The sequence below is a fragment of the Vigna angularis genome, chromosome 11 (genome assembly GCF_016808095.1).
Source record: "Vigna angularis cultivar LongXiaoDou No.4 chromosome 11, ASM1680809v1, whole genome shotgun sequence".
NCBI classification, from domain to species: domain Eukaryota; kingdom Viridiplantae; phylum Streptophyta; class Magnoliopsida; order Fabales; family Fabaceae; genus Vigna; species Vigna angularis.
Window position 1 is genome coordinate 2,710,239 of NC_068980.1, and position 22,728 is coordinate 2,732,966.

At 34.5% G+C, this 22,728-nt stretch overlaps 3 protein-coding genes across 8 annotated transcripts; all 3 read left to right on the forward strand.

The window, feature by feature from the left end:
- The first annotated feature begins 424 nt into the window (after positions 1–424).
- LOC108333030 (probable hydroxyacylglutathione hydrolase 2, chloroplastic) lies at positions 425–3,387 on the forward strand. 2 transcript variants are annotated; one of them, XM_017568346.2, is made up of 8 exons: positions 425–775; positions 1,316–1,498; positions 1,641–1,844; positions 1,966–2,089; positions 2,190–2,290; positions 2,689–2,790; positions 2,886–2,984; positions 3,099–3,387. In XM_017568346.2, exons 1-8 carry the CDS (start codon positions 719–721, stop codon positions 3,243–3,245), a joined length of 1,017 nt encoding a protein of 338 aa, XP_017423835.1. In that variant the 5' UTR covers positions 425–718; the 3' UTR covers positions 3,246–3,387. The 2 variants fall into 2 exon arrangements, with proteins under 2 accessions (XP_017423835.1, XP_017423836.1); XM_017568347.2 differs by having other exon boundaries at positions 439–775; positions 2,716–2,790.
- Positions 3,388–7,780: 4,393 nt separating this feature from the next.
- LOC108333923 (flowering time control protein FPA) lies at positions 7,781–17,483 on the forward strand. Of its 3 annotated transcripts, XR_008246064.1 has the most exons (8): positions 7,781–8,223; positions 8,350–8,595; positions 8,801–8,842; positions 9,049–10,019; positions 10,639–11,956; positions 14,238–14,364; positions 16,270–16,346; positions 17,118–17,483. XR_008246064.1 is itself a non-coding variant. In XM_052870474.1 (6 exons), the coding sequence occupies exons 1-5, from the start codon at positions 7,954–7,956 to the stop codon at positions 11,942–11,944; spliced, it is 2,835 nt and encodes a 944-aa protein (XP_052726434.1). In that variant the 5' UTR covers positions 7,781–7,953; the 3' UTR covers positions 11,945–11,956; positions 14,238–15,562. The 3 variants fall into 3 exon arrangements, 1 of the variants encoding a protein (XP_052726434.1); XR_008246063.1 differs by lacking the exon at positions 16,270–16,346; XM_052870474.1 differs by lacking the exons at positions 16,270–16,346; positions 17,118–17,483 and having other exon boundaries at positions 14,238–15,562.
- A 1,326-nt stretch (positions 17,484–18,809) lies between these two features.
- LOC108334369 (probable transcription factor PosF21) lies at positions 18,810–22,233 on the forward strand. Of its 3 annotated transcripts, none has more exons than XM_052870637.1 (5): positions 18,810–18,981; positions 19,062–19,797; positions 20,834–20,966; positions 21,093–21,177; positions 21,553–22,233. In XM_052870637.1, the coding sequence occupies exons 2-5, from the start codon at positions 19,130–19,132 to the stop codon at positions 21,927–21,929; spliced, it is 1,263 nt and encodes a 420-aa protein (XP_052726597.1). In that variant the 5' UTR covers positions 18,810–18,981; positions 19,062–19,129; the 3' UTR covers positions 21,930–22,233. The 3 variants fall into 3 exon arrangements, with proteins under 3 accessions (XP_052726597.1, XP_017425657.1, XP_017425656.1); XM_017570168.2 differs by having other exon boundaries at positions 19,072–19,797; XM_017570167.2 differs by having other exon boundaries at positions 19,076–19,797.
- The last annotated feature ends 495 nt before the right edge of the window (positions 22,234–22,728 follow it).

Here is a 22,728-nt window from a genome sequence, read left to right on the forward strand (position 1 = left end):
AATAAGTGGTGCGCAGTGTGACACGTTTGCCAAACATGGTTTTATCCTCCAAATCTAATTACATGTACTCTTGGCTAATCTAAAGTTTAACCAGTTTTATTGAGTAAATGGCCATTTACTTTCTGAATTTGAAATTCGTTGTTAAGAGGGTCTTTGGAATTAATAAATTTAGAAGAATGGTTTGAAACTTGTAATAAATAATCGAGAAACAAATTAAAGTTTCAATTTTTAATTTCACGAAACTCAGAAACTAAAGTGGTGAATGAGACTTCATGTTTTCTTTCATTTGGCTGCTATTGAAATTACTGATTTTTCTTTTACCCTTTGCAAGGAAGGAAAAATGTTCATCAGATACAGTCAAGAGAGAGAGGAAAAAGGGTTTGAAGCAATGCAATTGGGAAGATAATAGCGGATGAGAGAAGTTGAGAATAGTTGTCAACGTGGCATGCATTAAGAATGGTGTGTGGCGGTGTGATGCACAAATAATCTTGATTAATATCTATATGTCTTGGTGTTTAGGGTGCCATGGCATAGCAATGTTTTGCCACCTCAGAAATAAAAAATGAGTGAAAGTGAATAATGAGGAACATGAAGAAGGGGTGGTGGTGGAGGACACGGTGGCGCTAAGAGAAAGAGGGAAAAGCAACTTCCTTTTCAACCAAATAGTGCCAACGCACACTCTTAACTCTTTCCCATAACCACCCCACACCATTCACAGATGCAGCAGATTCTCTCTAAGACTTCATCTGCCATGGCCACTTTTCCTTGTTCCAGGGTTTGTATTTCTCTCTCTGTTCCCCTCCTCTCTCCTTTCTTTTTGGGTCTTTGATTTTTGTTTCAGAACATAATTATATCCTCAAATTTGGGTTTTTTTTTTATCTGTAAGAGTTTCGGAGGAAACGAGGAAAAAAAAGACAGCGTCCGATGATGTTTTTTATTTCTTGTCTAAAAAACTAAACCAAACATTTTTCGTGGCACCTCGTTGTGTGCCTGTTTCTTTCGGCATTCAATGAATGATAATAAGGTATTTTGCTAATAAGGTATTCAATGAATGATAATAAGGTATTTTGCTTTTGATTGCTGAAACAGATTGTTTGATTCGGTGTGTTATCCTTCTCTATCCTCTGTGATCTGGAATCAATTGAGTTTGGTGTATTTTGTAATATAATTCTGGAATTAGTTGTGTTTATGTGTATTATTTGTTTCTCTGCTTCTTGGTAAGTGATTATGACCTATCTTCCAAAGTGGGTGGGTGTGTGTTTCATGATACTTTGGCGAAGAGGGTGTTGGAATTTGATCATTCTGTGTTTCTTAGGTGAGAAGTGGGTTGTGCGTGTGGCCAAATGTGAGACAAATTTGCTTTAGAAAAGGCATTCTGTATGGATTTATGCGATTGTTTTCTACACCATTGAAAACGCTGCGTGGAGCAAGTCGCACGCTGAGGGTGGCTCGATTTTGCAGTGTTGTGAATATGTCTTCCTCGTTGCAGATTGAATTGGTGAGAGAAGGTTTCTTGTTAGTCTTTTTCAGTTGACATGGTGATGTTTGATTGCAATTATTTGGTCACCCAATATGATAATTCTGAAGAAATACTCTGAAAGCCTGATTTGTGATGCTATTTTGTTTAAAAAAATTGTTAGGTACCTTGCCTGAAGGACAATTATGCGTATCTTTTACATGATGTGGATACTGGTACGGTTGGTGTTGTTGATCCTTCTGAAGCTGTGCCTGTCATAGATGTCTTGAGCAGGAAAAATCGAAATTTGACTTACATACTCAACACTCACCATCATCATGATCACACTGGTGGAAATGTAGAATTAAAGGCGAGATATGGGGCAAAGGTATTTTGTATGACATTTTATGCAGAGTTATCATACTTTCTGTTAATAATCTGTGTACTTTTGTTATGCTTACTAGCTACTACTTAGTACAGATGCTAACACTTTCCGTGCTGCAATACAGGTGATTGGTTCAGGAACTGACAAGGAAAGGATTCCTGGCATTGATATCTATTTGAATGATGGTGACAGGTGGATGTTTGCTGGCCATGAGGTGCGTGTAATAGACACACCTGGTCACACCCGAGGTCACATTTCCATTCTTAATACTTCTCAATGGTGAAAAGTGTAAAAAAGTTATCTGTTTTCTATTGTGTAACTCATGTTTTTAATTGATTCATACTGTAGGCCATATAAGCTTTTATTTTCCTGGATCTGGGGCAATTTTTACTGGAGATACTTTGTTCAGCTTGTCATGTGGCAAGCTGTTTGAAGGAAGCCCTCAGGAGGTTAGTTAAAATGCACTTGTTCATTTTCTTTTGCTTTTAAGGTTTGAGATCTTTGTCTCATGAGTCATTGTTGAAAATGCAAGCATGAGTCCAAGTTACACATTGGATAAATAGAAATGAGAAAGTAAAGCACTATATAAAGGTGAAAAACCCATTAATCCTTTCAAGGTTTTGGGTAGACAGTGGTGTCAATCTCTTATATAGTTGGACTCATATGTTATTGGTGTTTGTATCTTTTCAGCTGAACATGTTTTATGATCATGCTTTATCCCCTTCATTAGCCTCTGTGATAACCATTAGCCTTTTTTGCAACTCATAACATGTGAATGCAAACACCTTAATATGGTACAATTAGTTGACTTGTTCATTGATAAAAGTATAAATGTTTGCATCTTCAGTTGTTTACAATGTCATCCATGTTGCAGATGATGTCTTCTCTTAAAAAGATCATGTCCCTGCCAGATGATACAAATATATACTGTGGACACGAGTATACATTGGTCAGTTACACTTACTCTTGTCCCTTATGCTATTTGCTTTCTTTTTTCTTAGCCTGAGTGCTGTGAAATTGACTTTGTTACCTTGGTGTTGGCAGATGAATACAAAGTTTGCATTGTCTATAGAACCTGAAAACAAAGAACTTCAATCCTATGCTGCTCATGTAGCTTACCTTCGAAGTAAAGGCTTGCCTACGGTAAGTTTCAGTGTTGCACTTAAATTTTCTAACTTAGTTTTTCTAAAAATTCTTTCACTCCAAAACTTTAATTAATTTGGACCAAATTAATAAGTAGTGTTTGTTTGTGTTCAGATTCCCACCACATTGAAGATGGAAAAGGCTTGTAATCCATTTCTTCGTACATCCAGTGCTGCAATTAGGCAATCATTGAACATTGCAACCACAGCAAATGATGCAGAAGCCCTTGCTGTCATACGGCAAACAAAGGATAATTTTTAGGATTTTTTTTTTTTTTAATTTATATGGTTTAAGTCTTGAAACTTGTTCTATATAGGGTTAGGGTATGAATCCATCTTTGGAATAATGTGTGTGCTTGATGCTATCTTTTCAATATGATTTCAGAATTTTGTTCCTGAGTTCATTTGGGAGTTGTGTAGTTGATTCCTGAGAAAATAGTTTTGCGATTGTGAAGTGTAATTGAATTGAGGCATGTTTTTAGGTTAAGGGAGATTTAAATTTAGACCTATGAAAGATATTTTATTTGGATTCCTTGGCTAATTACATGCAAAACTCAATTGAATCAATGCTGCGATTCCATTTTATATTAAAAAAGGTATTTGAGATTTCTATTTTGTGTTTAACTGGATGATTCAAACCGGATGACGACTTTTTATTCAAATTGAAAATTGAAAGAAAAAAGATATTTTGATATATATAATTTTTTACATTGATTTGATATTGTCTCCTTTTATTTTATATTTTTTTCTTTTTTGAAAAAATATAAAAATTTAATAAGAAAAAATAAAAATTTATTTTTTTATGATGATTTTATCCTTAAATGATTATAAAAACGTGTTACTCTATTATTATTATTTTTGTATTTTGTTAGTAACTAATCAATTTTTCCATAAAATATTAATCAAGTTAATGCATGATTACTTATTATATTAAATTCGTCTTATAGTTGTTTGTTGGATTTCCTTAGATTATACTTCCTTTCTTAAGTTGTTTAAAGCTATATCAAAATTCATTTGATATCTTTAAACGTAATTACATTTTTTTTTTCAGTTTTTATATTATATATTATTTTATCTAAACGTTACTATATCTTTTTATATTGTGATTAATGGAAACACGTGTAGATGTATCTATTTCTAGATTCAATAATTTGGATATGTATTAATATCAAATTTTTGGGAGACCTTTATCCGTATGTGGCGAAACCGCCCACATCAAGCTACCACACCATTAAATTACTACACACTAAGGTTAATCGTCAAACATTTATGGTTAAGAAACAATAACTAAATTAAGGAACTCTTGTTACTCTTCACCACATACCTCATCCTTAAGAGTGTTAGAATCATCTCCTATTTCAAGGCATCCTACATCACTACATTACACTACCACCATAGAATCTCTCCATTCATGGAACTACATCAAATACATATATCATATCATCATCATCGTAACATCATACATGAATGAGCACCATACATGTTTACCATCATACTTTAACAATACACTTACATTAATATTTAAAATCCATAAACATTAACATTTCCATTTAAACATACATTAAATCAATATCACTAAAAAATCCAAAACAATCCAGAATATAGAGAACACATAAACACAAGTACACAACTCACAGTAGGGAGCGCTCAAGAGTACAAGACCACCGCTCAACGTCCTGTGTAAAGAGGCCAAGGCCAAGTGCCACTGGAGGCCAGTGCTCAGCAGCATATCAATGGCCCTCAACACCATATCAGAAAACAAAATTTCATCTAAATGCTTTTGGGTAACCAAATACCTATTCAAATGACAAATTTGGTATTTCTGACTTAGTGAAGGGTTCTAAAACAGGTTTGGGTGTCATATTGAATACCAATTCAATCAGATGATCAGTTCCTTGATTCTTCCCATTCAACATCAATTTCAATCAAATCAAGCATACTTTATACAACAAACACAACAACAACTCAACATACCAAAATGACCAATTCCAGCAATACAAGTAGCTATCTAAATCTTAAATTGTACAAACTCTAAGCACTACATAAAGTTCAACAATCCCTATAGAATTTCACTTGCCATAATCCCAATTTTAGACAATTTCTAACATCACACCTTCATATTTCTCCAACAAAATTTCAACACTATATTCAACTAACCAAAATTCCAATTTCATCAATTCCAAACAAACAAACACAGGCTTACTTTCAACCATCAATTCCAAAAAAATAAAAATCCATACAACATATTACCAATTATAGACCAAAACAAACATGTCAAGCAACACACTATCATAAACTAAAAACATATTTTAATAGTGCTTCAATAAATTAAAACAATAATTTCAATCAATCACAGACCATCAAACATACACTCACAATTCTAATCATATTAAAACTTGAGAATAATTGTATTTAGCTTCCCTTACCTTATATAAAACCAAACCGCTATAGAAAGCCTAAAACAACTCCACAATCACATGAAGTCTTATTTGCTCCAACAATCCATAGAAACACGATTAGAGTATATCATTAGGACAATTGATTAGCACATAGTCATATAGAATACTCAAATGTCATATGCATTCACAACATACTTGCATACAAAGAAAGAAAAAAAGATGAACAGAAAACGAATTTACTCTATTTGAGAAACTAATCCGTGCAAATTGAAGGGCTTGTTGTCACGATCAATCCTAATGTCTTAGTTTTCAATTAGACGAACAAAAGATATGAACTCCTAAACAAAAGTCAGATAACTCTAGAAAAATGATTTTTAAAGAAATTGTGTATTTTTAAATTATGAATCTTGTTGATAACGAAACCATTTATATTAAACTCATTTAATATTAAAACAATGAAGTCTTAGTATTTTAAAACCACTACTACTCCTAAAATGTCATTTTTTAAGTTTTACAATTTTTTTTTATGTTTTTACTATGAAAAACAACGTTTCCGAATACATTTTATCTAGTGAAACATTTACACTTTAATTATCTCTCAATTTTATCATTGTAAGTGCATTAAATATAAAGCTAATCAAATACTAATCACTTAACTAACTTTTGACCTCACTCTATTATTGGTATGAAGATAACTTATCATTATTATTTAACTCACTATTTCATCTAATATTAATAGAAAATTGTTATACTACAAAATTTTGTGGTACTTATTTTTATCTAGAGGTATTTATGGGATGAGCAATCATAAATTGTTAGTTAGATAATACAATTGATGATTGTATTGGAAATGATTTTGAATATTCACATTAGTCATATATAAATTTTGGCTTTCAGAAGTTGTTCTTTATTTTTGTACTTTATCTAAATATTATGTGCATTTATTATATAGACTTGTGAATAATGTTGTTAAATCCTTGAGAATGTGATTCATCGTTTTATAATTTTCATTATTATTCTAAATGCAATCAACAAGTATGTACTACGGATACTTATGCTCCCTCACTACTCCTTGCAGTGAAGGCCTCATATTAATTTTTTAACAAATAAACACAGTGCTAAATAAAATAAGAAATTAACTTCTAAAATTATCTGCAAAATTGTTTTTTCCTTCCTATCATGTTCAATTATTTCACATGTAATTTAAATGACTAAAAACACAGTTAACTCTTTCTGTTATTTAACACTTTCCCTGAGGTCATTAATTTAATTAAAAAATAACTAAATTTAAACACAGTGATTTAGTAGAATAAAATGATAAAATAACTATTTTAATTTAAAAACAACTAAATTTAAATTAACAATCATTTAAATAGTAAAAATAAAAATGTAATTATTTTAGTTTAAAATAACATTTACTTAAACAATAAAATTGAAAATAAAATATATACATGAAAAAGGTAAATCTCTATTTTAATTATAAAAGTAAATATAAATAATATTTTTAATTTATTGTACATAATTTATTTATTTATTTTGTAGATATTATTTTATTTTAGATACTTTTTAGTTTAAAAAATATTAATTTAAAAGAAAATTTAAATAAAAAACAATTGAATAAAAAACGATTACTTACAAAATAAATTTAGTAGGATAATTATTTTAATTTAAAAAATAATTATTTATTAAGTATACAATTGAAAAAAATATGAATACAAAAAATATTAATTACATTTATATAATAATATATATGTATAAGTGTTTTTAACAAAAATAATAAAAATTACTTGCGTGTATGATTTTATATTAATCATATCTCATATTTATTAACACGTTAAAACAACTAAAATAGTAGAGAAATAAAAATAAAATGACAATCATAATTAAAAACATTAAAAATTCAATACAAAATATAAAAGTATTAAATAGTCAATGCAAATAATTAATAAAATATAATTGAAAATATCCTAAAAAATTGTTCCTTTATATTTTAAAAATTGCTTACAAACCCCAAACTGTCTAATATTTATGCTGTCAAAAGTGTTTAATTTATTTTGCTTTCCTCATTATTTCAATCTGTCGTTGTTCTTTAAATGTGGACCCAGGTTAACCTCTTCCTTCTTGCCAAAACAAGAACAAATTCATGATTGAAACATAGGTTTTTTGTTTTTGTCGTTGAAGGTAATTTTAATGTTGGAAGTGCATCTGATGAGTATAGAAAGAAAAAAAAAGTGACAGAGACAAAGATGAAGTGATAAACTTGGAAAGTTATTGAACTTAAGATTAAACTCACATAATCACCATTTTAAATCGGTTTTAAATAAAAATAAAGCATCAAATTAATTTTTTCGAAAGTTAAATAATTAATGCGGATAAGAGAGTTTGTATAATTTAGCTTAAGAATTTCATGCGGCGAGGTGGGTCCATGCGAGGAGTGGAAACAAAATCAAAATTCTCTGTCTTTCATTCGTAGGGTTTGAAACGCTCTTTGCGATAATAAACTACATTTGGGGATTTTCCCCCGCCTTGAAGCAAAACCTACTTCTCCATTGTTGCAGTTTTCGAATTACAATGGCGCCTCCTACAAAATCCGTGGAAAGCGAGGAGTGGGGAACTCCAACAAACAACCTATGGGTTGGAAATCTGCCGCCGGATGTCGCCGATTCCGATCTCATGGAACTATTCGCTCCGTACGGTTCTCTCGACGCACTCATTTCCTATTCCCCACGCACCTTCGCTTTCGTTTTGTTCGGACGCGTTGAAGAGGCCAAGGCGGCGAAAACAAATTTACAAGGCGCGTCGCTGCGCGGCTTTGAAATCAGAATCGAATTTGCAATACCGGTTTGTGGGAACTGAAAGCGTTTATCGTTACGATTTATATTTATTTTTCGTGTTTTTCACAATGTGACTTTTCACTGGGAATAATGATGGTGATTAAATGATAAAATGAACGTAATGTGTTTTCAGGCAAGACCGTGTAAACAGCTATGGGTGGGTGGTGTTAGCCACAACGTAGCGATGGAGGATTTGGAAGCGGAGTTTCGTAAATTCGGTAAGATTGAGGATTTCAAGTTCTTCAGAGACCGTCGTACTGCGTGTGTTGAGTTTCTCAATCTGGATGATGCTACGCGGGCCATGAAAGTCATGAACGGGAAGCGATTAGGTGGTAGCCATATTTGTGTGGACTTCCTTAGGTCACAATCTATGAATAGGGTAAGCTTCTTTTGATTAATTTGCTCTTTCGTTCATTTTCCATTTTTTTTTTGTTAATTCGGTTGCCTGTTAGTCTACAAGCATCTTGATGTGTCGTGGTTGTGTCTGTAAAGTAGTTTCATTGAGGTCAGTGGAAAGTTTACCTATTATTTTCTTCTGCCTATTATTCTCATTTACCTATTGCTTCCTTTACCGATTTCTATAGGATTTTATGGTTGACCAAGGGCAGTTTCAGGCTAGACCACAGGTTAGAGTTCTGCAATCCTAATTGAATTTGTTTAGTTCTGTTTATGTGTAATTGGATACATGCTATGTTTATGTTTTGGTCAGACACGCACCACACTTTGTTAGGAAGAGTGGGTTCATAAAATGATTAGCTTTTTCAATTTTCTATATGCCTCTTACTTGGAACTTTACTAATGTTCCTTATAAATACTCATTCGTGTGTCACAGCATTTACAACCTTCAATGGGGAGGAATAGTCCACCCAGTAACATTTTGTGGATAGGTTTTCCTCCTTCGTTTCAAATTGATGAACAAATGCTCCACAATGCCATGATTTTGTTTGGTGAAATTGAGAGAATCAAGAGTTTTCCTTCTAGACATTATTCGTTTGTTGAGTTTAGAAGCATTGATGAAGCTCGCCGTGCCAAAGAGGGCCTTCAGGGACGGCTTTTTAATGATCCTAGAATAACGATTATGTATTCAAGCAGTGATACAACACCTGGCAAAGATTACCCTGGATTTTACCCTGGAAGTAAAGGGCCTTTACCCGATGGATTAATGAACGAGCTTCCATTTCGACCTCCACAATCGGATGTATTTGGTCAAAATCGTCCTATTGTTCCAAATAATTTTCCAGGGCAATTGCCACCTGGTGGTATAAGTGGACCTACTGTCTCAATGCGACCTTTTGTTCCCCAAGGTCTTGATCCTCTTAGCAATGGTCCTGATTTTAATGAGATGAGCACACTTCACAAATTTCAAGATGGTAGCTCGAAAATGGGTCCAAGCTGGAAAAGGCCATCTCCTCCTGCCCCTGGTATGCTTTCTTCTCCTATGCCTGGTATTAGGCCCAGCTCCGGTCCATGGGATGTACTTGATACAAACCAATTTTCAAGAGATTCTAAACGATCAAGGATCGATGATGCTTTGCTAATTGGTGATGCTTCATTTCCTTTAAGAAATAATGATGACCGCGGATTAAGATTAGAACAACCATTTGCAATCGATCCAATTATTGATGGAGGTGGTTCTGGTCCAAAGGGTCACCTTGGTCCAGTTGGCACTAGGATCACTTCTGGAGTTCCTGGTTCTGTCCAACCTGATATTGATCATATATGGCGTGGAGTTATTGCGAAAGGGGGAACTCCTGTTTGTCGTGCTAGATGTGTGCCTATTGGAAAAGGGATAGGCACTGAGATGTGAGTATAATTTTCCCTTTTCTTTTTACTGTCTTAGTCCGTTTTTTGAAACTCAAGGGATTGGATGAAGGAAATAGTTTTGATACTCATAATTGTTATTTTTAATCTCCTGTTTCATGCAAGGTCCTCATGCTGCATGTAATTTTTCCTTTGCATGCTTTTTCCTTACTGTGAAGCATTTACCTTGACATGAAATTTCAGTGTTTTGCACTGTGTGCAAGCTTTTCTGTTATGTTTTATTATTCTTCCTGCCTATGGTTAGGAAGCATAGTCTGTTTATTGTTCTTGCAAAGTCTCATGTTCCTGAACTATGGTTTAAAAATTGTAGATGAAATGTAGTTTCACATAGTGTGTGTAAACTATAATCCTAGCATATACATAATAGTTTTGGTATGAATTTGAATGGAAACTAGTTTGAAAGTAATGCTAAAGGAAAACCATCACTTTATTCACTCTGTAAAATCTACGTGTGTACAGATGGGCATCATTGCCTTCTATTTCCTTTATGCCTACCCTTTCGTCTGTCCTGGATAATGTTTTTATAGCCTCCTGCCTCTACTTTTTTCAGGCTACTCTTTTTGCTGTTGTAATTAAAGTTTGTTTTGTGCTTTTCCTGCAGTCCTGATGTTGTAGATTGTGCTGCTAGAACTGGATTGGATATGTTAACGAAACACTATACTGATGCAATTGGCTTTGAAATTGTTTTCTTTCTCCCTGATAGTGAAGAGGATTTTCCTTCATACACCGAATTCCTTCGTTACCTTAAAGCAAAAAACCGTGCTGGTGTTGCCAAGTTTATTGATAATACCACCTTATTTTTGGTACCTCCTTCTGATTTCTTGACCAAGGTTTTGAAAGTCACGGGACCTGAACGATTATACGGTGTGGTTCTTAAGTTTCCACCAGTTCCAAGTAGCACATCTATGCAACAATCAATGCATTTTCCTTCGCCCTCTACTCAGTATGTGCAACAGATTCCCCCTTCACAACCAGAGTATGGTTCAATCTCTGTAAAGGAGCAACCAATTTTACCAACGGAATATAATAGATTGTTGCACGATGATTCTAAGCATCTGCCAAAACCACTTCATCTTGCGACCAGTGTCACTCCTCCAGTTCATTCTGTTCCTCCTGGTTATTCTTCTACTTATACAGCTTCTGCATCCCAAGCGGGAGTTACATTGACCCCTGAACTTATTGCAACTTTAACCTCGTTTCTCCCTTCAACTATACAATCATCAACAGCTGGTGGCACAATGACAGTGGTTGGTCCCTCTACTATGAAGCCACCTTTTCCATCTGTTGCATCTATTGATGGAAATCAATCTCATTTGTGGAAACAAGATCAGCAAACTACGGATCCCCCTAGTTATCGTCCTCAACCGTTTGGGAGTATTAATAATGCTCAATATCATCCTTATCCACCTGCATCTTCTACTGGGCACCCTGCTCAAGTTGTCTCTGGCAGTGCACATTTCCATGATACGGCTTCAAGTCTTCAGCAGCTAGGTGCTTTTTCGTCATCTACATCCTTGACTAATTTCATTATACCTCCTCAAAATGGACAGGAAGCTGTTCCCGCTCAACTCAGTCAACATTATCAGGTGGAAGTGCCCCACAGCAATGAGAAAGGATATGGAGTAGTTCAGGGAACAGATCCCTCTGTTCTATATAGTTCTAAGGCATTCCAACAACCTAATAATCTTATTCCTTCATCCAACCAAGTTTCCAATGCTGCTTCACAGCAACACATGAATTCAGAGCCCCCAAATCAGCAACTTCAACCTGCTGGCCAGGGAATCTCTGAATTGGAGGCTGATAAGAACCAGAGGTACCACTCAACACTACAGTTTGCTGCAAACCTTCTCTTCCAAATACAGCAACAGCAAACCCAAGGAGAGCATGGACCTGGAAATCAACAATAAGAATTGTTTTTCGTGAGTAATCATCCTATGGCTAATTCTTTTAATTGTTCTTTATATCGTAATAAGATTTGGTTGATTATTTTCTTCACATCTAGGGATTGTGATCATATTGCATTATTTTCCCAAATCTTTTTATGCCCCAGAAATAACATATTGCTTGTTACCTGTTGCATAGCTTAGTTGCATATTATATGGATAAGTCATCTCTGGCTTCTAAATCTGAGAATCATGTAGTAGTATTATGAGAAATGATGCAAGTCCTCAGTATTTTAACTTAAAAAGATAAAATTATCACTTGTAAGCAAATGTGAGTCTATGCTGTTATCCAGTTCTGTGAGGATGGTCTTCTGGATCAGGGTATTTCTATAGGGGATCAGGGTATTTCTATAGGGGGTCAGGGATGGGGAGAGATTTGAGGAGAAAATGAAGGCTTAACTGATAGATTTTGTGGGTAACTTGGTGTTAGGCTGGGTGTTTCCTTTGGTAGTTTTTCAGTCAATTTGTTATTTGTTATCAGGTTGGGTGTGTTCTTTATTGGTAGGTTTTGGCATATTTATTTACAATGGTACTTTTAAATGTAGTTATTGATAGTATGGCATGTGGCATACTGTACCAATTGGCTGCAGCTTTTACGTGTCACAGTTCTGGTGCCATATATTCTATATGTTGCATTTTGTGTTGGAGTGCATATACTATATAGAAAGTTTTTCAATGTGCTGTTCAGGTGATAGAAACTCAATTTGAATATTATTTAGCCGGAAAAAACGGAGCATGAATATAGTATTATTAATATCAATCAACTTATGCTTGCTTGCTACTATGTTTTCGTTTTTCTGCTTGAGGTTTGGTTTAAGTCCTTATCAGCTGGCCAACAGCCAGTGTATGTCATCTATAAAAGCACTGCAAGCTATGATGGGTCACGTCACGTGATCAGAGATTTTGTGCTGTATAAATGGAGTCAAAAGGAAGAGCGGATACCTGCACGAGACACCTGGGAACAACAGAGTATTTTTTTCCAAAAATGACCTGACAAAAAGTAGGACAGGGTTGGCTGGAAACTAAAAATGGGTGTCTTTCTGTCAATAAAGTGTGTTGAAACAGAAACCCCATGTTTCTTATGAAAGAAAGAAGGTTAGGGAAATAAAAAATACCCTTAAGAATGGTTTATAATCATAAAACATGATGTGTAGATGGGCTTTTTTCCTGTTGAGGATAGCTTCTGCAACAGTTCTATGAGATAGTGCCCAAGATTACTTACAGTCAACTGCTTTGATAGGAAATCACTACACGACGTGATGTTCAAATGCCACAGTGGTTCATCTCGTTGTAACCATTTCTATTAAATACCATGCCTTTTAGATCTGAGGATATTAAGTTATACACTCAAGTCCTAACTCATTTAAAATTGAAATATATTAAGTTAGACTTTAGATTACTTTAAAGTTGGCATGTGTTGTATTTTAGATGTAGTTTTTGTTTTTAATTCATGATAACATTGTTTTAAGAAACCAAATCAAACCTGTCAGTTTGACTGGTCAGGTGACCAGAACCAGTATGTCAACTTAAAGTCAGTTCATCTCAAATCAGAATTAGTGAGAACTAGTTGAACTGGCCCAAAACCGGTAATAGTCAGGACAAACCCGGTTTGAACTGTTATATTCATAAATCAGGTGTTGCTGGAAATTGCAGTGCGATTTTATCCAAGGGTTTCTCTCCTTCTGAAGCTGGAGAACTGCCCCTAATACCTAATATGGATCAAAACATAAGGGCATTTCATGGATTTCGACTGTGCTTCTCAATTGCGGCTGCACTGCCTCTAATGTTGTGTCTGCTATTGTGCTCTGGCGCTATATTGCCACTATTTGCTGCAATTAATAACATGGCTTTAAATGATTTTTTTTATTCCTAATTGTGAATTCTAGGATACAAAAAGTTGTTGTATTTTTGTTGATGAATAAATAATTTTTTTGCAGACATGCTATTGTACTGTTAGATAACAGTAAATTGTACTTGGATTTCCATGTGTACATCATGTGAAAATGAGTGTGGGTACACCGTGGTTAGTCTAATGGTATAAAATGTCATAATGGTGGTTGAGTAGTAATATTTTGCACTTTTATACCACTTCTGTTCTGTTATTTTTTCCTTACGCACATAAATAGAATTTCACTGCTAGTTGTAGCGTGACATTTATTTCCTGCCCTTTATTGCTATATTTAGGAATGTACATTTAGGCTTTGCATGATTGCCCTTTCTGTGTTTATATTTACTTTGTCGATTTTTCTGATTACAGTTTTGCCCAGTAATCTGTTAATAGTCCCTGGAATGCTGCTTGTTAAGTGTACATGTTCCTCCATCATCTTGGATATCTTCTAGAGTTGCTACATTCCTCTCACTAACATTTGGAAAATCTTATTCAGGTATGTTAAGAAAATTGGCTACCTCATTGCACAGTGCTTTACATTTTTGTTCATGGAAGTCATGTATGCTGTTTTATGGTAAATTACAGTTCATGGAAACCATATCTGTAGTTCTATATTCTGTATGAAAAATGGTGTAGGTTCTGTTTCATTCTTGTTCGTGTGTGTATTATTATGTGCAATAGTTTTTCATGTTGTTTTATTAAATATTTAAACCTAGGACACATAATTTCTTGTAGTAGAAATCTGTATTTTTTATTTTAATATTTTTCTGCAAGAGTCTAAAGAAATACATCAAGATGGGTCCTGCATTTGTGGGAATGATTCAATTCAATGATTGATGTTATAGTTATGCTTATCAGTTTTCACTTTTTCTTCAATTCGGTGTGACATTGTGTTAGGTTAAATATAATTGATTTTGTAAATTTCTGTTAAATTGTCATCAATGGGAAGGGGGCTGTCTGTTGGACGTTAGTTACTTTTTAGGGGTTATTATTGTTGGGAGTATTGACAGCATTTGATCCCTGGGAAAAGAAAATTAAGAGTATTAATAATGCTCCCATCGTAATATTTGTTCAGTACCGTCCTTAGTACATTCCTTGGTAGAACAATGCCAGTAAGTGACCTAGTTTCATATATGGTTTCATACGTATATAGATATAGATACATCAACTGTGTAACAGTTACCATACTACAAATCTTAGAGTGCTTGCGTAATGATTCAGACAAATCAAGTAAATACCTCATTTGTAGTAGACCTCCTTCGGTTTATTTATGAACAGTTGCATTAAATGTATCCATTATTATTTATTTCTGATTTGTTTAAATTAGTTGTCTTTAAATTCTCTAACATATGCCAGATTCATTATCTCTGTTTCCAGTGTTTTTCAGAATGTTTGTGTTTATTTTTTAATTGCGTGGATACAAAATTGTAACAAAATACGGCATAATAATTAAGTTTTGAATTTCACTACGCTGCAATTGCACGATGATGACTTGTTTTAAATGTTGTTTCCCAGTATTTTTTAGCTGTGGTTTTAGAACACTTTCTTTCCCTAGAAGGTTAAATATTATTAGGCTTGGGAACTCAATCACACTATATTTCTGAGTTGTAATTTGAACTATGTAAAGGATCTTAAGTGTGCTTCCAAAGATTATTTGAAGACACTTTCTGATGAAATTTGTAAAGTTACTGCTATTTACTGCTTTCTCGTCTAACCATTCTCATGGAACGATTAATAGAATCTAATACTTTGGTACCAAATGCCATTTCTGATTTTCGCTTTTTTTCTCCTACGCTTCCTTGTCATTACTCTTTCGTACCCAATATAATATGAAGATTTGTTTGTATTCATTCTATAGCTACTGAATATATCCTAATTACTTCATCAATTGGCTTTAGAGGATAGGTTTTTTAGTTGATCAGAGAGGCTTATGAAAATTTCCCTCCTAAATGACCTTGTTCATTAATTGATTTTTTGTGCTTTATCCTAGGCAAGAAACATTAGATGAAAAACATGAACCCCTAACTGCATTTTCTAATTTTATTGCCAATGCGTAAATACCCATGTGATTGCAATAGACGTGATTCAACCTCAAATTCCATTCCCAGTTTAATAAAGGATAACATAATGCAGAATGATTTATACCTTAAAAAAAAATTCAACACCTGGACCGGACTTGTATGCTCTTCTTTCTTAATGCGAAGATGTATCTAAATAAGTAGTCATTGCAATTCCTTCTAATGCTGGTTGTTATCTCACTGCCGATAAAATTTCATCAGGATGAAATGTTTCATACTGGATATTTAGGCATAAATGTTTCATGTTATTAGTATAAATGTATGCTTTTATTTCCTTGCAGAACAGTCAAAGTCAATTGATTGGGTCTAATTATTAAATGTAGGAAAGTGGATCTGTCTGTGGGTATGGGTATGGGTGTGGGGGTTCTGGTTTACTCCATAAACCAATGTTGGATAACAGGTATGGCTTTGATAATCGATAATATCCTAGAAGACGATTATCATTTTGATTTCATTTTAGCTTTTCGATCCTGCAATTTCAATCTATTTTGACCAGTACTTTTCCTCGTTCTGCGTTTGGTTAGCATACGAAACATTAGGGAATCTTGTTAAAAAAATTTACGTTTACTTCCAACAATTCCTGTTCATCCATCGGGATGCCAGTACATATTTATGTTATTTCATAGTTGAGTGAATTACTGCGGGGTACTTAGTGTTACTAACCATGCTTTTGTGCTCCCAACTGTGACGCGTTTCTGAATCGAAAAATTCTCTTGTATGAATTCATTTTGCTCATTCCTTCCTGTATAAATTCGCTTCCAAATCAGTAAACATATGGATAAATAAGCAGGGAGCTTGATTAAGGAATATTAACGTATATATCGTACGGATAAGCTGATTGTAGAAAACAAAGAATAGTAAAACTTAATTTTGGATTATTGTTTTCCTACTGGTTATTCATTAGTCATCAATCCTTTTCTAGTTTCTCTTAATTCCGAGTAGTATATTGTTGATACAACTAGTCTGAACATTTTAAGAGCCGTTTGGTTGCGCATTAATGATGTAACTGAACATTTGTGATCTTAAAAGTTTAAGAAAATAATAATTTTTCATTTGCCTTAATGTTGATGACTGGTGTGATTTACTTGGTACATAATTGAATGTAATGAATGAGAAGGTTTGGTGCAGTAATGGATATGACTCCTAATTTCCACTCTCTGTGGAGTTGTAGGTGATTGCTGAGTGCGCAGTACTTAAGAGATGAACGTGTCCGTCTGCCGCATGACCTCACCTCCATATTTAATAAATACAACCAACTTCATTATTCTTTTTTCTCTCTTCGTTACTCCTTCTACCTTTATCATTGCGGACAGTGTTCACAAGCCTTGTTCTTATCATGATCCAGTGCTCTATTTTTTGTATTTAAGAAAGGGACCCATGTGACTCTGAAAAAAATGTTATTGTACCATTTTCTTTGTAGAGAAATCTACGTTTCGGTGATTCATTAGCTCGCGGATCGTTTACTTTGATTTCTGAACCATGTGATTTACAGATACAATACTTTTCTATCATAATAAATTTTGAATCGTTCCCGATGGATTGATTGTTCATACGAGATTGTTTGAAAAAGAGTTATTACATTTAGCGTTGCTTCACTTGACTTTCTTTCGCAATAGTTTAATGATAAATAAGCCAACTTGCGTTTATAATATACAATTCTAATCATGCCAAGGCGAAAGGCATGTGAGTACAACTTCTATTCATAAATTGAAGAATTTAAGGTGAATGCATGTTAGTATATTTTTTTTGTACCTCTCTTTAATAAAACCAAGCGAACAGAGGTTAATGAATTATACAGTATAATAGAAAAAGAAAGGAAGTAAACAAATTGTTATTCTTTTTTCCCAGCCACTTTTAGGAATCAAACAATTTTTTATAAATAATTAAGATAAAGCAAAATGTACCTTAAACATTACTAACACTAGAGCAATAATAGTCACAAAGAAAATTGCGAAAATTAAATGGAGAAAGATATTTTAATAAAGAAAATAAAAACTTGCAGAGAATTCTCTTAGAGCCTTTTCTCTTTAAAACTCTCTCTTTCTCTGTATTCTATTTGAACATGAAGGATGTATCTTAACATGATGAGGAACTTCTAAAAAAAGATGAACTGTTACAGTACTACGTACATACAACATTACTTCGATTAGTACAGTAATTAATTCACGCTATTGGATTCTCTGCCACCTCATGAAAAAAATTATTATGAACATTTCAAGAGAAAATTAATTAGAAAGAAAAATATCACGAGTTCAATCCACATATAATATAAGAAATTGACATCATATTTTAATTCAAAATTTGATATGATGTTTAATTTTCTTATATCTTCTCAATGTCATGCTCAGACTTATAGATTAATTCCTTGAATCTTAAAAAGATGATTTGATATTCAAGATTGACTTAGACACCAACTACAAAAATTGTACTTGAAAATTGGCTTCCTTTCACATCAACTATAAAATTCATAGAGAGACCGCTCTCTTAATCTACCGTGTCAACAAGATTTTAAAAATTCGTAAATATGGGATTTTAATTTTTCACTCACACTCACATGTATTTATAATATTTCAGATTTACAGTTCAATAATTTTTTTTTGTTATTTTTTATATGATTTAACATAATTTTATAATTTCAGTGCTGAATGTCACCCTCAATCTAATTGAATGATAGGTTTGAATAAAGCAGCGTGTTATGGAGGATCAGACATTTGGCACATAAAGTTGGTTTATGAAAAAAAGATAAACATGTGAAATGGCTAAATTTAATAAGATAAAGTGAGTGTTGTATTTATTTATTATTTAATTATTTAATTTGATTACATTCCGACATTTATTTATTAAACAATAAATAATAGTGTCTGAGAGAGTAAGGGTATGTCTATGCCTAATCTATCGTCCAATGTCTTAATGTCGAATATCTTGAGCTGGAAACTTCGGTTTCGTTCTTTCTCTCTCTTTCTCTCTCAGATCTCTTAGGGTTTTCACTTTCACCGTTTCTGCTACTTCCGATCTTCCACCATCTTCGCCTGAAGGTACCACCGTGCTTTGTCTTTAGCTTCAAGCTACTATGTTTAATTGAATTCGCCGTTTCCAATTTTCATTGTCTAACTAGATATTGCTAGCTAGGGTTTTGGAGTAGTGGAATAGACGGATTACGATTAAGGATTCTGTTTTGTCTTTATGGATAAGGACAAATCTCTAGGTCACGGTGGAGGTTTGCCACCTCCCTCGGCACGTTATTCGGGTTACTCACCTTCCGGAACTGCGTTCAGTGTGAAATCTGAGCCGCCGTCGTCGTCGACGTCGTCGTATCTGCCACTGGCTCCGGGAATTTCCACACCGGAGTCTAGTGCGTTTAGTCATGATATTAGCAGAATGCCCGATAATCCTCCGAGAAATAGAGGTCACAGGCGTGCTCATTCCGAGATTCTTACCCTTCCGGATGATATTAGCTTTGACAGTGACCTTGGTGTGGTTGGAGGTGCCGATGGGCCTTCCTTCTCCGACGAAGCCGAGGAGGACTTGTTGTCTATGTACCTTGATATGGATAAGTTCAATTCGTCGTCGGCGACGTCCACGTTTCAAATGGGCGAACCGTCTGGTGCAGTGGGAGCGTCGGGTTCGGCATCGGGGGCACCCACCTCTTCTGCAGAGAATAGTGCTGTTGGAACTCTTGAACGGCCCAGAGTTAGACACCAGCATAGTCAATCCATGGATGGATCAACTACCATCAAGCCTGAGCTGCTGGTTTCTGGTTCGGAAGACTTGTCTGCGGCGGATTCCAAAAAAGCAATGTCAGCTGCTAAGCTTGCTGAGCTTGCCTTGATTGACCCCAAACGTGCGAAAAGGTACGCTTTATGATTTTTTCGTGCATTATTTCTCGGTCATATTTTGGGTGATAAATCAATTGTAAACATCATGCTTAGCACACACATTCTCAAAACCCTTGCATTTTTGTTATCTCATTTCTTGTTAGGGCTAAATTTAGATACAGAACAGTAGAATGTGATGCTTTGGACCATATAGGAACTTGGGATTTAAAATTTTTTCTTTTATGAAGCATGGTAGAATTTGATGATATTTTCTACAGTAATGTTTTAACCAGGACAATATACTTTTCTAATGTTAGAGATGTGTACTTTTAGTTGATAACATAAGAGGCAGTAGTACAATTGTTGATTAGAAAATCTATGCTTGAAGTTGTAACTTCTTTTTTTATTATTTATACATATATTTTTTTTCACAATCACGACAGTTGACTTCTCTTCATAGTTGGAAATCCGTTCACTTTCACACTTTATGAGAGTAGTCAAGGTCTTTTCGCTAATAATCTATTAATTGCTGTATGTTTCAATCCTTTGTGATTGTCTAATAGTTACGTGCATTTGACTTTTGAAGAATGACATTATGTATCTAGTTATTTATCATTTCTCATTGTGTGGAACACGGATAATAACTGGTAGGCAGTATTAAACTCAATGTATCAGAGGAAATAGTGATAGGAAGGCTTAAAGGTGTCAGTTTGTTTCAGTCTATTAAAAGGAAAATGCTAACATTCTGTTGGTTGTATCTCTAATCTGCAATACAGTAGACCATGTTTTGGAAGTACTGCCACAGTACGCTACTTTCTAAAATTGCATTATGACTCCTCTGTTTAAAATGTCACGTTTTTGGCCCTTTCGACCCTCTGCCTAGTGGGCCACATCAAACACCCTTAGAGGATATGCGGAGTCTGCTCATATTCCTTTAGTTGTAAATTGACATTTGCGGTTGTCTTTATGGCAACGCCCGGATGCTGGACCTATTTTGTATTATCACTTGTATCTCCTGCACCTGAAAATTGGAATGACAAACAGGCAAACATTACTTTTAATTGTGTACCAGGATATGGGCAAATAGACAGTCTGCTGCGAGATCAAAAGAGAGGAAGATGCGGTACATTGCTGAGCTTGAAAGGAAGGTACAAACGTTGCAAACGGAAGCAACATCTTTGTCTGCACAATTAAGTCTCTTGCAGGTAATGACTTTTCTGCCTGTTATATTTAGACAAAACCGTGTTTTAGTACTGTATTACCATTTCACATTCCAATTGAAAAGCTAATGGGAGGATTATAATTTACACATCATTGTTGATTATATGCAGAGGGATACAAATGGCTTGAATTCTGAGAACAGTGAACTGAAGCTGCGGTTACAAACCATGGAGCAACAAGTTCACTTGCAAGATGGTAAGATCATAAAATTTTAAATTTCTCTAAAGCTAATACTGAACTATATTAAACAAGATGATCTTTGTATGTAAATATCTGCTGCTTCCATTGCTTTTTTCTATACCTATCTTTGAAAATATTTTGGTAAACTATATTAAACAATATGATCTTTGTATGTAATATCTTAGTTGGCGATGGATTAGTAGTCTTGGATGAAATTGCATTTTAGTCTATAGCTGGTATCTAAATTTTGTTGTTGGATTTGTGGTTCCCTGTATGATGATTAAAAACTCACTGTCTTGCGTGAAATTTGATCTGTAAGTTTGAGCATACGGAATCTTTATTTTGTTTATCTCTAACATCAAGAAAATTAATTGAATCTTTTTCTTGTAGCACTAAATGACGCATTAAAAGAGGAAATTCAGCATTTGAAAATACTGACTGGACAAGCTATGCCACCTAATGGAGGAGGACCTATGCTGAACTTTGCCTCTTTTGGAGGGGGGCAGCAATTCTATCCCAATAATCATGCCATGCACACCCTTTTAGCTGCACAGCAGTTTCAACAACTCCAAATTCATCCTCAGAAGCAGCATCAATTTCAGCAGCTTCAACAACAAATGTTGCAACAGCAGCAGCAACAACAACAGAGGGAACAGCAGCACCAACAATCAAGCGACATGAAAATGAGAGAAGCTTCACCTACGCCATGTCCTCCCAAAGATAATGCGTTGTCAGATGTAAATCCTTCAGGAGCTAAGGACTGTTGAAAATTTGGACTGTTCATTGCCTTGTTTGTTGTGTTACCTTGGTAGATTTCCCTGCGTCTTGTGTCCTAGTGTATTAGATAATGACCTGTCATTTTTTCATTCTTAAAACAGTACAAATGGTCCTAGTTAGAGATTGAGAATAATGCGTTTGCATATTTGCTGTTATGTAACACTAAAATTCATTGATAGTAGGTTAATTTCTATGGATATACAGGGTTAGGTAAGGTTCATGTGGTCCAGTCTGCTGTCAGTTCCTTTTGCCTACAGCTACATCAAAATAGGCTAACTTTTGTTTGTTGAGAAAGTTCGTGCACGTTGGCCAAGGCATTGTCTTGTTGAGGAGATTTCGAATGTTTATTTGAAGCTCCTTTTCTGGCTTCTTGTGAAGGTAGTCGTAAATATTCATTTTGTTGAAACAAAGGAGGCCTAAACCCGACTAAAATCCACGAGGAAAAAACCAACACTGCTAGAATTAGCTAGCAAACTAAAGGAAGTGAAGTCAGAAATAAAATGAACTCTGAAAGGAGACGAAGAGGCAACTCCAAACTTTGCCATTCGGAGGCTTCGCGACATACGTGTCTCCAGTGCATGTGTTCTTTTGTAACCTAACTTGAGACAATGGCAAATCCTGCGAATGGCAAAGCTTAACATAACCCGTTATCTCCACTGCTAATAAAGAGCCTGCATCAATAATCACGATTCTGAACCCGTTATCTTTAACATAAAATTGCAATTTGAGCGGTCAAATGGAAACTTGTACCGTTCAAGTTGAGATCGATAGTTGCACAATTCGTTTGCT

Coding starts and splice junctions, on each gene's coding strand:
- LOC108333030 (XM_017568346.2), top strand. CDS start 719: ATGCAGCAGATTCTCTCTAAGACTTCATCTGCCATGGCCACTTTTCCT. Junction 1,499..1,640: donor CCTCGTTGCAGATTGAATTG/GTGAGAGAAGGT, acceptor AAAAATTGTTAG/GTACCTTGCCTGAAGGACAA. Junction 2,090..2,189: donor CACACCTGGTCACACCCGAG/GTCACATTTCCA, acceptor TTCATACTGTAG/GCCATATAAGCTTTTATTTT.
- LOC108333923 (XM_052870474.1), top strand. CDS start 7,954: ATGGCGCCTCCTACAAAATCCGTGGAAAGCGAGGAGTGGGGAACTCCA. Junction 8,596..8,800: donor GGTCACAATCTATGAATAGG/GTAAGCTTCTTT, acceptor CGATTTCTATAG/GATTTTATGGTTGACCAAGG. Junction 8,843..9,048: donor AGTTTCAGGCTAGACCACAG/GTTAGAGTTCTG, acceptor CGTGTGTCACAG/CATTTACAACCTTCAATGGG.
- LOC108334369 (XM_052870637.1), top strand. CDS start 19,130: ATGGATAAGGACAAATCTCTAGGTCACGGTGGAGGTTTGCCACCTCCC. Junction 20,967..21,092: donor CACAATTAAGTCTCTTGCAG/GTAATGACTTTT, acceptor GATTATATGCAG/AGGGATACAAATGGCTTGAA. Junction 21,178..21,552: donor ACAAGTTCACTTGCAAGATG/GTAAGATCATAA, acceptor TTTTTCTTGTAG/CACTAAATGACGCATTAAAA.